General features: G+C 35.2%; 1 protein-coding gene across 1 annotated transcript in view; it reads left to right on the forward strand.

Annotated features, from left to right (window-relative positions):
- Positions 1-599: 599 nt before the first annotated feature.
- The window catches only part of LOC150100214 (uncharacterized), an 850,396-nt gene continuing 836,138 nt past the window's right edge, over positions 600-14,857 (forward strand). The window contains exon 1 of the mRNA XM_090402345.1: positions 600-850. Coding sequence (XP_090258471.1) covers positions 757-850 — 94 coding nt within the window. The 5' untranslated portion in view covers positions 600-756. The remainder of the gene's footprint in view (positions 851-14,857) is intronic.

The raw sequence follows: 14,857 nt of genomic DNA on the forward strand, positions 1-14,857 counted from the left end.
TTTCTTAATATAATTGATAATGCAGTTTATATTTTTCACTAGCCTAAAATTCTTCGTCTTTTGGAATAGCCCTTAACCCTTTTGCTACAGGAAGTCAAAATAAACACTTTCGCTTGTGGCGTGAAACTCAGTCAGGGTCATATTTCTTTCTTTTTTTTTTCTCCCCCCTTCTTTTTTTTCTTACTGCTGTGGCTGGCGTTTCTCATAACGTTCATTGCTTGTCTCCGTTGGTCTCGCTTTGCTTCCCATCCCTACTTACTGAAAGCGTTCTTTTTGATGAGTAACATGTATTACTCTACTGAATACCATGATGAACCGTTATAATGCTAGTAAAGAAGTTCTAGGCCGAGTTTTATCCTATAATTGTAATATAGCGAAGTACTATGTCACATCTTGAAACAATTTCTTCTTCCGAGTTCGTCAGGCCAGTTACCCAGTCGCTGCAGTTTATATTAATGTGCGTCTGCTGATAATGGGTCACACGGGCTAGTGGATCACATTACACCTCCCACCCTGAAAGGGACCCGCGTGGGCGCATGCGAAGAAAAGTATCTGGCATAGAAGGGCGACTGTCCTCTATCAATATAAGCAGAGACGTTGAATGTTTTTGTAGTATAAAGACCAGTTCGCTGGTCTGCATATGCTTTCCATAGAAGCTTGTTAATTTGAAACTGTCGCATAATAATGTAGGAAGCAACAAACTAATTCTTCCTTACTTGAGGTGGCTAAAACGCTCAAGTTCTTCAATTGTTAACAATGTTTGCAACGCAAAATTGTGTCCTTAATGTAGTCGTCATCCTTTTCAGTTGTTTAACATTAACTCTTGCTCAGGAATTCCCGGAACCAGATGGTAAGTATCATTTGCTTAAGTTATAGTGTGTACAATGACATGGAGTCGCGTATCTTTCCCAGTCTGTTCATCGCAGATACAAAGAATCTTGTGTTATTCATAAGTTGAAGATGGTTTTCTTCATCCAAGTATTATATACAGATCAAGTTAATTAAAATGATTAAATGATGAAATGATAAAAGTATTGAAAATGCACTAACATTTTCAACTTTTTTCCCTCTTGATTTCAATTCGGACTGATATGCATAATCATGCAAGATATTTGAAATTAACTTTTAAGAACATGTTAGTGTAACGCAATGGTTTAAGAACTACGATCCAGGCAGTATCCAATCGATGAATCCCCTCATCGGCTTCACAGGGGATAGTACTAGTTTATTATTATTATTATTATTATTATTATTATTATTATTATTATTATTATTATTATTATTATTATTGGCTTCTCATTTAATCAATATCCGGTTTGCACATCAACAGCTTGTCAATTGACTGTTTCGATTTCTGGTGTAACTAATATAACAACCAGAAACTGTATTTAAATAAATATCCTTGTAATTTAGCTCTTTCTCGATGATCTAGCCAAAATGCTTGGAAACGGCATAACAGTTACATCTGTCGTGATAACCTACATTGCCGTGGTTCAAATTAGACCGGAAGAGACACTTTCCAACCTTATGTGAAAACCACGAATTAAAATAGATTAAAATGCTAAATCAGTCATTGTATCACGATAATTTTTCATCTAAACTACTATCCATATATACACACTTAAAAGAGCTAACACATATGATAATATATCTAGTATTAGTAAAAGTAGCGTGTTGGGTCCTTTTTGGCCAAGATCCTCTTGCACAGGTTTTAACACTGCCTTCACTAGACCATGGAAAGTGTCTTCAGGTATTATGAACCAACTAGGCAGAATAACGTCTCAGAGGTCAGTCACCTAGTTGGTCACTGGCGTCGAGTGACGGATATTTGTGCTTGTTCGACATGATCCAACAAATGTTCGTTGGAATTCAAGTCTGAATTAGGCGACACATGGAATGCTTGGATATGTTCTTCGAACCATGTTTGCACAGTGAGAGCCTTATGACACTGGCGTTGTCTTGCTAGAAGAGTCCAAATCGCTAAATTATTATATATATATAGTTAGCTGGCTCAAGGTCATCAAGGACTAAAAGTGGAGATCAGCTGTCCCTCACCTCCACCCCAAGAGGCTAGCTTATTACTAGAATCAGTCCTTGTAATAAACAAAACAGGACCACCAAAAGACATTACTCCTAATTAACGTAGAGTACTAAACTATTAAGCGAAAACACCGACATAATTCTTTCAGCAGATAAGTGGAATACCACCAATATGGACGCTTATTGTAGAGATCCTACCTGAGAAGTATAAAATCTTACCACTCAAAACAACTGTAGAATTGACTAGAACAATAAGACAACCGTTATGATTGCTTCATCGTAATAATAGTCTCGTTTTATATAGTGTGTTTCCTCGATTATATGATGTGTACAAAATGCACGAGAAAAAAGTCCTTTGAGACCAATTGCTGAAAATACTGACTCATGTACTTATAGGTTGTCAAAACGTTTAGCTAAATCATTAAAAAGTGTGACGGTTACACGGATTCTTGTATCAAGAACACCAATAAAGATTTTGTTTTCTAATAAAGGACACCTTATCCATCTTAAAAGAGATGAAATCATGGCAAGCTTAGATGTTGTTTCGCTTTTTAGAAATGTTACCATTGAAGAAATAATGACACTAGAGGAAGATAAACTCTACAGGAAAATCATGAGACTTCTAAAACATTGAATAAATTTTAGTTACTTTAGTAACAGGGACACTATCTGAACAAATTCAAGCTTGGCAATGATGGAAAACTAGTAAATATCTCTATGGAAACATCTGAAACCGCGAATCCTTTCCCCATTAAGATCAAGACTCTGGAAATGATACATCGATGATGTTTTCTTGACTTGGGTTTATGGCCAGGACATACTCCTGGAGTTCTTCAATCAGCTGGACAACCAACTATCAAAAATCACGTTCACAGCATAATTTAAAAAAAAAAAAAAAATCACTGGTTCTCTTCCCTTTCTAGGCATCAAATTTTCTCGATCTTCAGTCGGACTGAAGATTATATCTATTTTTGAGCCGGGTTAAGCTGATATGCAGAAATTTGAAACGTTTCACGTCCAACAATGTGTTTGCCTTCATGAGACAACAATTTGTTGGACGTATCAAAACAATGGAGAACCGGCTTACCATCCCGGAACTCGGGGGGGGGGAGCCGTAGGCGCCAGGGGGAAGAGCCCCCCCCCCCACTATATATATATACGAGGGTGGTCTGAAACGTTCTCGGCCTCGACTATAAATGGCAACACTATCGGCAAGTTTTTTTTTCTAAGTTGGTACATCTGTCATAAGCATCCATGTGATATTGTAAGTCATTATATCAAGTAGTTTGTTTTATACAGCTGTTTGAAACAAAAGTGTCTGTATCCTGTGAAATGGATAAAATTGAGTATCGTGCGGCTATAAAATTCTTTGTAAAAGAAGGTTTCACGCCAAAAGAAATTCATTTGAAGTTCATAAAAGTTTATGGGCACTCTTCTCTTTCGTTTTCGATAATTAAGAACTGGGCTGCCGAGTTTAAACGTGGCCGTACCAGCCTTGAATATAATCCATGTGAAGGACGACCAAAAAGTGTAACAACACCAGAAATCATTGATCAAGTGCACAATATGGTATTGGATGACCGGCGAGTCAAAGTGATTGGAGCGGTTTAACAAGAATAAAACTGATTTTGTGCGTCGATTTATTACTATAGATGAGACTTAGATTCACTATTACTCACCAGAATCCAAACAGCAGTCAAAACAGAAGCTGGCTGTTCAGCGCCAAAGACAAAGTTGGTTCCATCAGCAGGAAAGGTCATGGCACCGGTGCTTTGGGATGCTAAAGATACATGTTTATTAATTATAAACAAAACTGACATCTATTCTCATTAGCCCAGACTTCTAATCTATCCAAATCATCCTGCAAAAATTTTAACATAATATGCATTTACTATTGCTCTACCCACATCATCAGCAAATAAATGAACAGTTCTTCTCAGATCCTTTCCTATATCATCAATGAACAAATTAAATAACAGTGGTCCAAGAACAGAACCCTGCGGCACACCACTAGTAACAGACCTTCTTTTGGACTCCACTCCTGAATAAACTACTCTCTAATATCTCTCCATCATCCTCCTATCCATCTCACCAACCCTATATCCGTCCCCATGTGCTGCAGTTTACTGATTAGAATTCCATGTAGTATCTGTCAAAGGCCTTAGCAAGTCCAGCAGTATCTGTAAATCCATTACCCTTATCCAGTTTAGCCGTCACTGTATTATAAAACGTGAGTAAGTTACTGAGGCATGATCTACCCTTCACAAAACCATGCTGTCCTCCATGCAGTATCCCTGTTGACTAATATCTCCAAAACTTGACAACGATTCCTGATATGCTGATCGGTCGGTAATTTGCAACAGCAGTCTTGGAACCTCCTTTATGTAATTAAACTCTTTCCACCCCTCGGGACTAACCCACAGCTGAGACTTAAATTAAACAATACGGTCAAGGGAACTGACAATTCCTTTGCCAATTCACGTAAGACTCGAGCTGGTAAACCATCCAATCCCACAGATGTTTTTACATTAAGGTTCTGTAATATACTATTCACCTCGATTTCATTTACTTTAATTCCTGTATCAGCCATTCTTTCTCTCATTCCTGCAATATCACAGCCTGGATGATATACTCTTGCAAAGTGTTCGCTTAGTAATTCTACTATTTCGGCTGATTCAGTTACCTCCCTGCCATCATTTTAAAATCATTTTGCCGCATACATTTTTTTCTTTTACTTGCAGCATATCGAAAGAACTGTTTCAGATTCACTTTAGCTTGTATTGCTAATTTCCTTTCATAATCTGCTTTTGCTTTTCTTATTACACTAGTTACCCTTCTGGTCACATTTCTCCTTAAATTTCATCCACAGTTGTTTCTTTTCTTTCTTTTTTTTTTTTTTTTTTTGTAGCTCATGCTTGGTGTTATTGATCCATTTACTCTCCGGACTCTAGGTATGCAGTCAGCCATTATCTCCCTCAAACGGTCCTTTACCACTTCCCATGAACTATAAACATCCAGCCCTCGCAGTTTAACATGTCATGGCACTGATCCAAGCAATCTCCTAAATACTTACCAGCCCGTTAATTCCACATATACATTTTCTTAAGTGAAAATTCTACATTTAGCCATTTCCCAGGTCAAGACCTTATGATCACTCTCACCAATTGGTGGCAATATGGTCATATTCATAATAGTCAATGTCTCAGATGTAATTACTAGGTCAAGCACTCTCTAACCCCTAGTATATTCCATTATATGCTGTCTCAGGTAGTTATCCCTTAGTAACTGCATAAAACTCATTTCCTTCCTCCCATTTGTCCTCTCCTTCCTCCCATTTGTCCTCTCCTCCCTCCAATCAATGTTACCATAGTTGAACCCCCCCCCCAATAATAATTTCCTGTTCCCATTCATTGAGTCTATTTGCCTATGCATACTATCTCCATCATCTATTTCATCGCATGGTCTATAGCAGCACCCAACTGTAAATTTTGTTCTGCTAGCCTCAAATGTGCTATTTTGACTATCCTGAAGTTGAACTTCTATTCTCTTTGGCTGCAGTTCATCAGCTATCATCAATAACACTCCTTCCCTTCCAATTCTTTTCTTTCTGTCTTTCCTGAACACACTATACCCCCCCCCCCCACATTCTATCCCACTAACTATATCACCCTCTGTTAGCCATTTCTCACTAATGCCAATAACCTGTGGCTAGGAAGAACTAACCAAGGCCAAAAATTCCTCCGAGCGATTATTCCTAACCAGGAATAATCGCTCGGTTATTACACAAAATCATTGATCCTTTCCATGGGCCGACTAGAATCGAACCATGAGTTATTTCAGTGTCACGCCAGCTCTATTATGAACTTTTTTTCTATTTTGCAGAAGTGAAATAAAATAACTTTGAAAACTAATACCTCTTTATTTAAGAATGCAAAAGAAGCCATAGTGACACATCCAGTCAATACGCCTGAGTGTCATATAATATATGGGAGCCTAACATCGAAATATATATCTGGATTTGTAATATGATATCTGTGATGGTACATCACATATAATCAGCATGTTAGTCATACCGTGTGAATATTTCTCTTTTTGTATTCGTCAATAAATTATGAGGCTTTCAAAAATATAATATTTTTTTATTACATACATGGCGTCCTGATAACTTTCATGATGCTAGGACTGATGAAGAAAGATTATAATTAGATTTTAGACACCCACTAGGGGAACTTTTACTAGCTCCCCCCCCCCGCTTTTTTATTCACTCGATTCCATGATTAGTAGATTGTTGGTATAGGTTAGCAGATTTTTTTTTTGAATAAATTCAGTTTTTTTTTAAAAATTTCCCAACATCAGGCAACTGTAGTAGATTAAGGCTCCAAGGAGCCTTAATCTACTACAGTTGCCTGATACTGAACTACAGTGAATTTTCTGTAGTGAGTAGCTCATTCCATTTCCGCTCTGAGATGGACAACCGAGAATAACTAAGCAGGCCAGTAAAGTATGCTAAAGTTCCTCGCATACTACTTCTAACCATTCTTAAACGATTTGTGCTTTGCGACATGACGCATTATTCTACTAACTTAGTAACCCCATTATCAGATGGAAAAACAGCAAGCATGATGTTCAGGTAAACTGTGGCATCAAAACGTGTTTTCATCCGTATCAGGGAATAACATGAGCAAAGAAAACGTACTTCGTTGATGCAGTGCTGTCATCTGACATAATAGGGTCTTTTGAATTATGATGCTGCTCAGCCAGTGCCTGTTCCATGTACCACACATTTGCGTGGTACAGGGAACAGGGATCCGTTGGACCAACTTTACTCTTATCAGTCTTTTCCTGTGCACACTATGTGACAAGAATGAAATTCTTTTTAATAGCTGGGTACGAAACTCGGATCGAAATCCATCGTAATCCATAGAGTTTCATGCCGAAAAAAACTATCGGCAGGCCCAAGTATATAAATGATCTCATTTATTAAATATAAATATTAAATATTAAATATAAATGATCTCATTTATAAATGATATCATTATTAAATTTTTCGGCATGAAACTCTATGGATTACGATGGATTTCGATCCGAGTTTCGTACCCGGCTATTAAAGGGATTCACCATCCCCCTTTCTATTAACATGTTCGCCGGTAAAACAGCCTTTCGGCTTATTAAATTAGTAAGAATGAAATTCGTTTGGTCATCTGAAACGATGCCCAATCGACCAGTCTGGCACACAGTATATTCCGATATGCCCTATTGAAGACTGTTGTTTTGTGTTTATTATCATTATTATTACATTTGTATAATAAGGACCGTAACACGAAATGTGAGATTATTCATTTTCCCTTGTTTTACTTGTAGGTTTGCTTGAACTTATTCATATTGCTTGCATTTATTATATAATTATTAATTATATATAACCGAATGACCAGTTTATATGTACACTGTCAAGCTAGCAGCTTTCTTTTTAATCCTCAAAAAACATCAATTTTTTACGTCATTTTTATTATTTTCATCTATACACAACATGCTCAAAAGTGCTTATCATCCATGTAACTCGAGCCGGCCTAAGTGGCAGAAATCAATTCCGTTTTTGCAAGCCACCCACAGGCTTAGATTTAAAACTCTCAGTGAAATAGAGTTTTTGCGAGGTCTTTAGGCAGTAAATGATTTCTTAGACTTTTACTTGATTATCGTAAATTTATTTTGTACTATTATTATCCTCCCTCCCTAAAACTTTGCACTAAAAAGGGTGCTACATACTATGGTCCCACATATAGGACTAGAAGAGGTCTAAGCCCCAAACAATACTCTGTGCTATGCAACTCCAGAACTGGGGAGTTGAGAAGTCCTTCATGCCTCCAGTGTGTGACCTGTAAGGTACACAAAGAGAGTATCTTCAAATCAGTCAGAGAGAGTCAAAGCTTAGTAGGTCCATATAACTTTGCTGATACCATAAAGGATACAACTGCAGAGATAAATTTTGGTATAATGTGGTATTCTTTCTGAAATAGCCTCACCAACTCTTAGTTTTCAGCATAGTAGGCAGCTTTCTCATAATGTTAGGTAGTGAATGGTCGCCCAGCACCAACTTGTACGTCAATATTCAATAACGACTATTATTTCAGTCTTCCTCAATCCAATGTTAGTCCTATAGCGGGGTTATCCATGCTTTGTTCTTCAACTTATTCTGTATAACACTCACTGCTGTATTGTGTCTTCTGCCAAGTACTCAATGAGTGCGATAACTCTGTAGTTCTTGTTATCATTTCTTCCCCAAGTTGTACGAGCTCGAGTCCGCAGATCATTTATTCTTATTCCCATTAAATCTTTTTACTAAAATCCACGCAGAAAGGGGAGTTCATCCTTAATCCATTGATGTGAGAGGAAACATATTTAGATTCTTGTAATGCAACTCCATCAACTGAATGGATCAACATTAAAGTCCATTTCCTTTGTTCAGCCAAGACAGTCGTAATCGATGTCATTTCATCAAGCAGCCATTCAGCGGTATGTCGATAATAATTTTTAATATATGAAATCCTAGAGACAGTAAGACATAATTCTGAAGTGGAGAGAGAAATTTTCTGTAATTTGGATAAACGTAAGCTAGACACTAACCAGGACAACGAGAAAATTCCAAGACCTCCATGGTTTACAATAGAAATGGTGTAAAAAAAAGTATACCATGTTTCGTCTTTAGAGCAGAAATGAATTTTTCCCGATTATCTAACCTTCATGAGCCCATTCACAGTATGGGGTAGCAATATTTCGTGCGTAGATTTTCATTGAAAAAAAAAAAAAATGAGCTGTAGTACTTTGGTTTCATAACACGCAAATTATCTTATCTGCATGTGATTTGTTGGCTTCATAGTAGGCTGACCATATTTCCTTCAGACAAAAAACGGGACGGGGTTATGTAATATTCTGTATTCATGAAAAAGTAAGACGATAAAAAAAGTTTTATTACATAAACATTATTTTTGCCAAGTCTTTTGCAACCACCAAAATTGGTGTTCGTGTTATTTGCACACACAAAGCAACAATTTTGTTTTGTAAGGGAAATTTGTCACTTATTTCCTTCAACATAGCACACTGTATGTCGGATGTTTTACCAGGTAAGGAAATAAAGTCTATAATTTTGTCATGAACACCACAATTTGGATAAAAGTACCTCACAATGATTGGAAAAAGTTTGATGTCTTTTTTTGTTTGCTGCATCTAAACTGACTGTAATGCTTTATGTTTTATTGTGGTGGTGGACTGCCAGTTTGAAGGAATAAAAATCTGAGTTACCAGAAGGAAACAGAAAATCCATTTCCCACTTGATGATCCCGTTTGAAAAAAATAAATATTTGTCTTATATTCATTATTATTTTTTGTACTGTACTCGTATAAACATGTAATGATTCTTACATGTAAGGTGTAGGTGTGCCTGTCTATCTTCGTGGCAACGTTTTTGGTACCATAGTGTCTTTCTTTCTGAGAAACTGGGTTTTCTCAGAAATTTGTCGTTTTCTCAGTCGAACCATTTCACACAACATTATGAATATCAGGGTTTAGGATTAAAAGATAGCGGCAGAAGTGTGCCCTGCTCTAGTCCCTTTTAAATAGTAGTGTGACCTACTCTTGACTATCATCAGAGCTGTAGCTCAGTTACTGAAAAATAAAAGCGGAGAATCGCTACCTATCGAATTCCAAAATTAAGTAAGGGTTAAAAGAGGTTCATCTATTTCGTTTGGGAAATCATAAATCATCTTGCGGACGTAAATCCTAACACTCGTATTATTATGTAAAATGTGAGGTCTATAGTCGATTTTTCTGAGTGAAAGGTTAAAAATGCCGCTGTTATATTACAAAAAGATTACCTTTAAACATTTCAAGTTTTATTTATTTTTTAATTATTCGTACTTTATTCTGTTGAGTTTACTGCAGTCCTGATGGCAACAACCAAGCCTGAAATCCCATATATATACAGTGTATATATTAGGATATTTTCTCAATGTTTTCAGCCTATCTCGTCACCAGACAACAACAGTATATAATACATTGCACCAACAGTTCAATGAACTTTTCGTGCAAAAGGCACGTTTTGACTTCCTGTTGATAACCATGATATTTTTATAAATTTTTGCTCGTTAAGTAAAGATTAATACGTTACTGCATACTTCTCTCGATATATGTAGCAATATTTCCAATTTATCAAAATTAATGAGCGTATATATTTGAAAGAAATAACGTATATTTCTAGAACTATACGTTACAAATAACGCACAAGGTATAACAGTGGACCTCCCACGATGAGTCTTTGACTCCATGGAGGTTTTTTATAATAATAATAATATTTCTTTCAGTATAAATTCAACGTATATCTAATGTCATACACTTACCATTTCATATCGTAATAACTAAATCAAGATTAACTTTCATCGTGACTGCGCAAATGCCTGACACCTGACCAGAGACAATAGAATTAGATGTCATAACTAAATAAAAAATTAAATTAAATTAAATTAAAATAAATAACAAAAATGAAATAAAAATTATGATTAAAGTTTTATGTTTTATTTTTGATTTTCATTTAGATTTTTAATTTGTGATTTGTGAAGATGGATGATAAAGATAGATTTTGATAGTTGTATATGCATCTATCAAAATATAATATTAATATAGGCTACAAATACTTGACTTCATACATACACCTCTTGGAGTCAAGACTTGTCGAGGAATTATTTCAATGGAAATAATTATTCCTAGCGGTATAGATAGAGCTGGAACCAGATCTTTCTAACTAGGTACTGCAGATTGGGATTTGTGTAGAATTATTATTTGCTTAGAAGCAAAATGACACCTAGAGTAAAAGAGAAACCTTAATGTAGCCTAATGCATACATATACTATTTGGATTCACTTGAAAGTCTATTCATGGCATGCTAGTCAATGAAAGCAATTTATCAAACTCCAGTGCAAGAAAGGCAATTTATCAGAAAAGCAAGGAATCAACTGTCGTTCGATGAACTGCCATTTGATGAACTGTCATGGGATGAACTGTGTTTCGATTAATTGTTTTTGATGAAACATGGTCCCATGATTTTTCATGGGACAATGATGGATTTATTTTTTTTTTGCCTCCAATACCTGAAAGCTTATTGCTTCATTGGTGATTACATTAAGTATTCAACCACAGAACTTGATTCTTAATTCTTATCTCGATATTTTGTGCCAAGCATTTGATCGAGCTTGGCACAAACGTTTTTGTGCCAAGCTCGATCATGGATTTCTCATGGATTTCGCGTATTTTAATTTCATTTTCATGTAAAGGTCTCTTCATACAAAGATGGATGACTTTTTATTCTCTGCCTATAAGCGGTGCTAGAGGTTTCTGTTCTTTCACCTACTCCCCTCCTTCTGAAATACAAAGCAATAAGACTGCAGGAGACATGCAGAGCAAACTCCGTAATCTATCATTCTCTATTGGAAGAAAAGATAAAGTAGTCAGTTTTGATCCTTCCTGTATTATTCATGCAACAACAACAATAATAACAAAAAAACTTTCTTATCATATATTACGTTTAAGTTGATCCAAGTCTACAGTCAAGACGACATCCTCTCATTCTAGTGAACTGATAATTTCTTCTGTCATAAATATACATCTACATATTCCCCTGCATTCAAAAACCTGGACTTCCTTTTCTGCTCCAGATGATTCTTCTCTATCGAATAATTGCTTGCATTTACAAATTCCAGATCTGCCAAGTAGTGCATTATTTCTCTCATGTTTGGGAAGATGCTCCCAACATTTCATCGTCAACATCCAGATACAGAATAACATAATGCTTCAACATAATTAAGTTTTCATTATTACTATCTTCATATCAAGTTTTATTCCAAATTATCTGTTGTCAGCTTCTATACTTTGGTCTTCTGAAGAAATGATAACTTATGAATCCATCTACTGATTAGTATTCTCCGGGTTTCTTCTTGCAATTCTTGCGTTCCGATTTTGTTTAGGTGATCATATCAACCCAACCTCGAGTAGTTTTGCTTTCAAAATAGCTTCATAACATTAACTTTTAACATGGTCATACCATTGATGGCATCCTGTCTCCCGAAATTGTACTTAGATCTTTCACATCCGTAGTCTCTACCAGCAGCAGAGTAGCTAGGCCTTTAGAGCCATTGGTAAATTCGTAGATAAGTGCCTGCCTTTTATAGTGACAGGATATTTTCACAATTATTGAAATTATCATATGATAATTTCTGTCTTTGGTATCATTGGAAACTGCCTCAATGCCAAAGTCTTTTGATCAATTTTTGTTTCTATTATTTTTAATGCAACTCTCGGGCTTATATGTTACAATTGGCTCTTGGATAATGCTATACTTCTAGTTTGTTCTCTGACTTATCTTTATTATTCCGTATAAAATGTATTAAACTGGTCGTACTCCATACTAACCTTCTTACTGTATGTAATTTCATTAAATTGACTCTCCATCATACAAATCTTGATTATTCTATTATCTATTTCTATATTTAGTGTGCTATTTTCACTAAAATTGCCTAAATAGCTAAAATATTTTATTTGTTATTCAGATTCTCATTGAAAATACTTTTAATGCTTTTTATCTTCGAGCTATTTTCATTGCTTATTCTGCTGTTCTTGTTGCTTTTTATTGGTAAGAAAACGTTTTGCTGTTTTTTATTACAAATATGTCACAACATTTATTCACTATTAGTCATAGAACTCGGAATGCTTGCAGCGAATTTATTTAGGTGTATAACATTATCTGCATAAAGTGAAGAATAGTTGAATATCTACAGTTGTGATATCCATGAAGAGTAGAGATGGCGTATAACACCTGGTTTAACATCAAATTATCTTCCTCTTTATACACTTCTTTTCAAATGGCTGATTTGCAACTTAAATATAGGCTATATTGCCTATATCATAATTAGGCCAACTTATACACACCATATAATTGTATACTATCGAAAAATGTTTTTCAGTTAGAATTGTATTATACATATTTTTGAGCTAAGATAAACTGAAACAGACATCCAATAAAAATCATAGCCTGCTATTCCTATTTTAGCATGAATCCAAGTTTCTCTTAAATAAGTTTTATTAGCTTCTCATTTATACTTGCTTTATTGGTTTTATTGATTTCATGGTAGTTCTAGAAGTTTCTTTCCATTTTACAGATAAGTACAATGAGGATTCGACCCTGATTATCCAGAATTCAGTATTCTGTAAAAGCTTTCTGCATTATGTATCTGTCACTCTCAATTTTTTTAACTTCATATTTGAGCATCAAAAAAGTAAAGTTAATCCTTTTATGTTTTTCGTTTATGAAATGAAAGGAAGCGTTCTTTTAACTAATTTTTTTTTGGAATGAATAGGGAGCCAGTCTTTATCTTAATTGTCTCAAAAATCTGTCTAATGAAGCCGAGTGTATTTCCACAGTATTTAGAAAACAGGTGGTATTCCTAACCAGTATTTGTCCGCTCGAATACCATCTACTTTTCCACATTTCCACACTTTAGATTTCAAATAGCTTTTTCTAACTTTAATACTCAACATACCTTCAATGTGCCGGTTATTGCGTTCTTCCTGGATAACTAGTATATATTTACCTTCACATTTTATTTTTAAATCACTTATTGACCCTAATCTCAATTTTCTTTTGTGGTACTCTTATACCGTTCCTGACTTTTCTTAGTTAATGTCTAAACATTTTGTTACTTTAGTCATATTATATATTGTACTTGACAAGAAATTACATTCTTCTTATACAGCTTAATCATATTTCCTTCACTTTCTTTCCATATCTTTTTCTGTAGTCTTCTCACTATTTTTGCTGAATTACTTTTAAACATAGCTTTCTTACTTCTTCTGTTTATTTTTTGAGGGCACATGCTGAATTACTTGATATAAACTTTTGATGTAATTTCATCTTTTCCTGGACTGCTTCGTTTAGTTTTCTGAATTTGTCACAGAGTTTTTATTTTGATAGCCTTGCAGTCATCTTCATCACATGCTTTATCGGTTAAGTCTCCGACCAATCTTGTTTTCAAAAATTAGCCATACAAACCGTAAGGTTTGTCTTATTTTGAGACTGTTTCACTTTTCTCCAATGATGCTTTTATATCTGTATCTGCAGTTCAAATCTGAGAGTCGTTCGACTTTTATTCTTTTCAAAAGTTTAGCACACATTTTTTTTCAATATAATACTCATGTTTGTTGTGCTTATCACTAGAAGATCCCTTTCAGTTTCAAATTCAAATGCATACGCTTTTATCCTGAATTGCTCTAAAGATTTCGCTAACAACATTAACACAATCATTGAAGCTTTTCTTATTTATTGTGTATATTACTCATTTGTAGCACGTTCTATTTTCCAAAGGAAGGGCAGAGTTCTTTTAGCCCTATTAATTTTTGAAGAGAAGTCGGGACTCAGTTTTCAAGCAAGTTATTTTGTATCACTATCATCAGAAATGTTTTTATTTTATTTTATTTTTATATTGACCCATATATGATAAATTATAAGATCAATAACACAACAATCTCATGCACAAGTGATTAAGGAAAAAGAAGGAATCTATTAACAAGTTTCTCGAAAAGCTGAGGGTTGTATTCATTGAAGAAAACGGTATAGGGACGACTCTCACAAAGAACAGAAGTCGATAGAAGGATGGAAGAAGATAAGAAGTTGGCTTGATATGTTTAGAGTTGAAATGGCATGGATGCTTACTAGTGACTACTCGTGTTCTTACATGAAGGTGGAAGAACGGTAGCTAGTTCGGCAGAGAAGCAAAAG

This window comes from Typopeltis vanoorti, chromosome 13 (assembly GCF_054136105.1).
Source record: "Typopeltis vanoorti isolate ZY-2024b chromosome 13, IOZ_Tvanoo_1.0, whole genome shotgun sequence".
NCBI classification, from domain to species: Eukaryota; Metazoa; Arthropoda; class Arachnida; order Uropygi; family Thelyphonidae; genus Typopeltis; species Typopeltis vanoorti.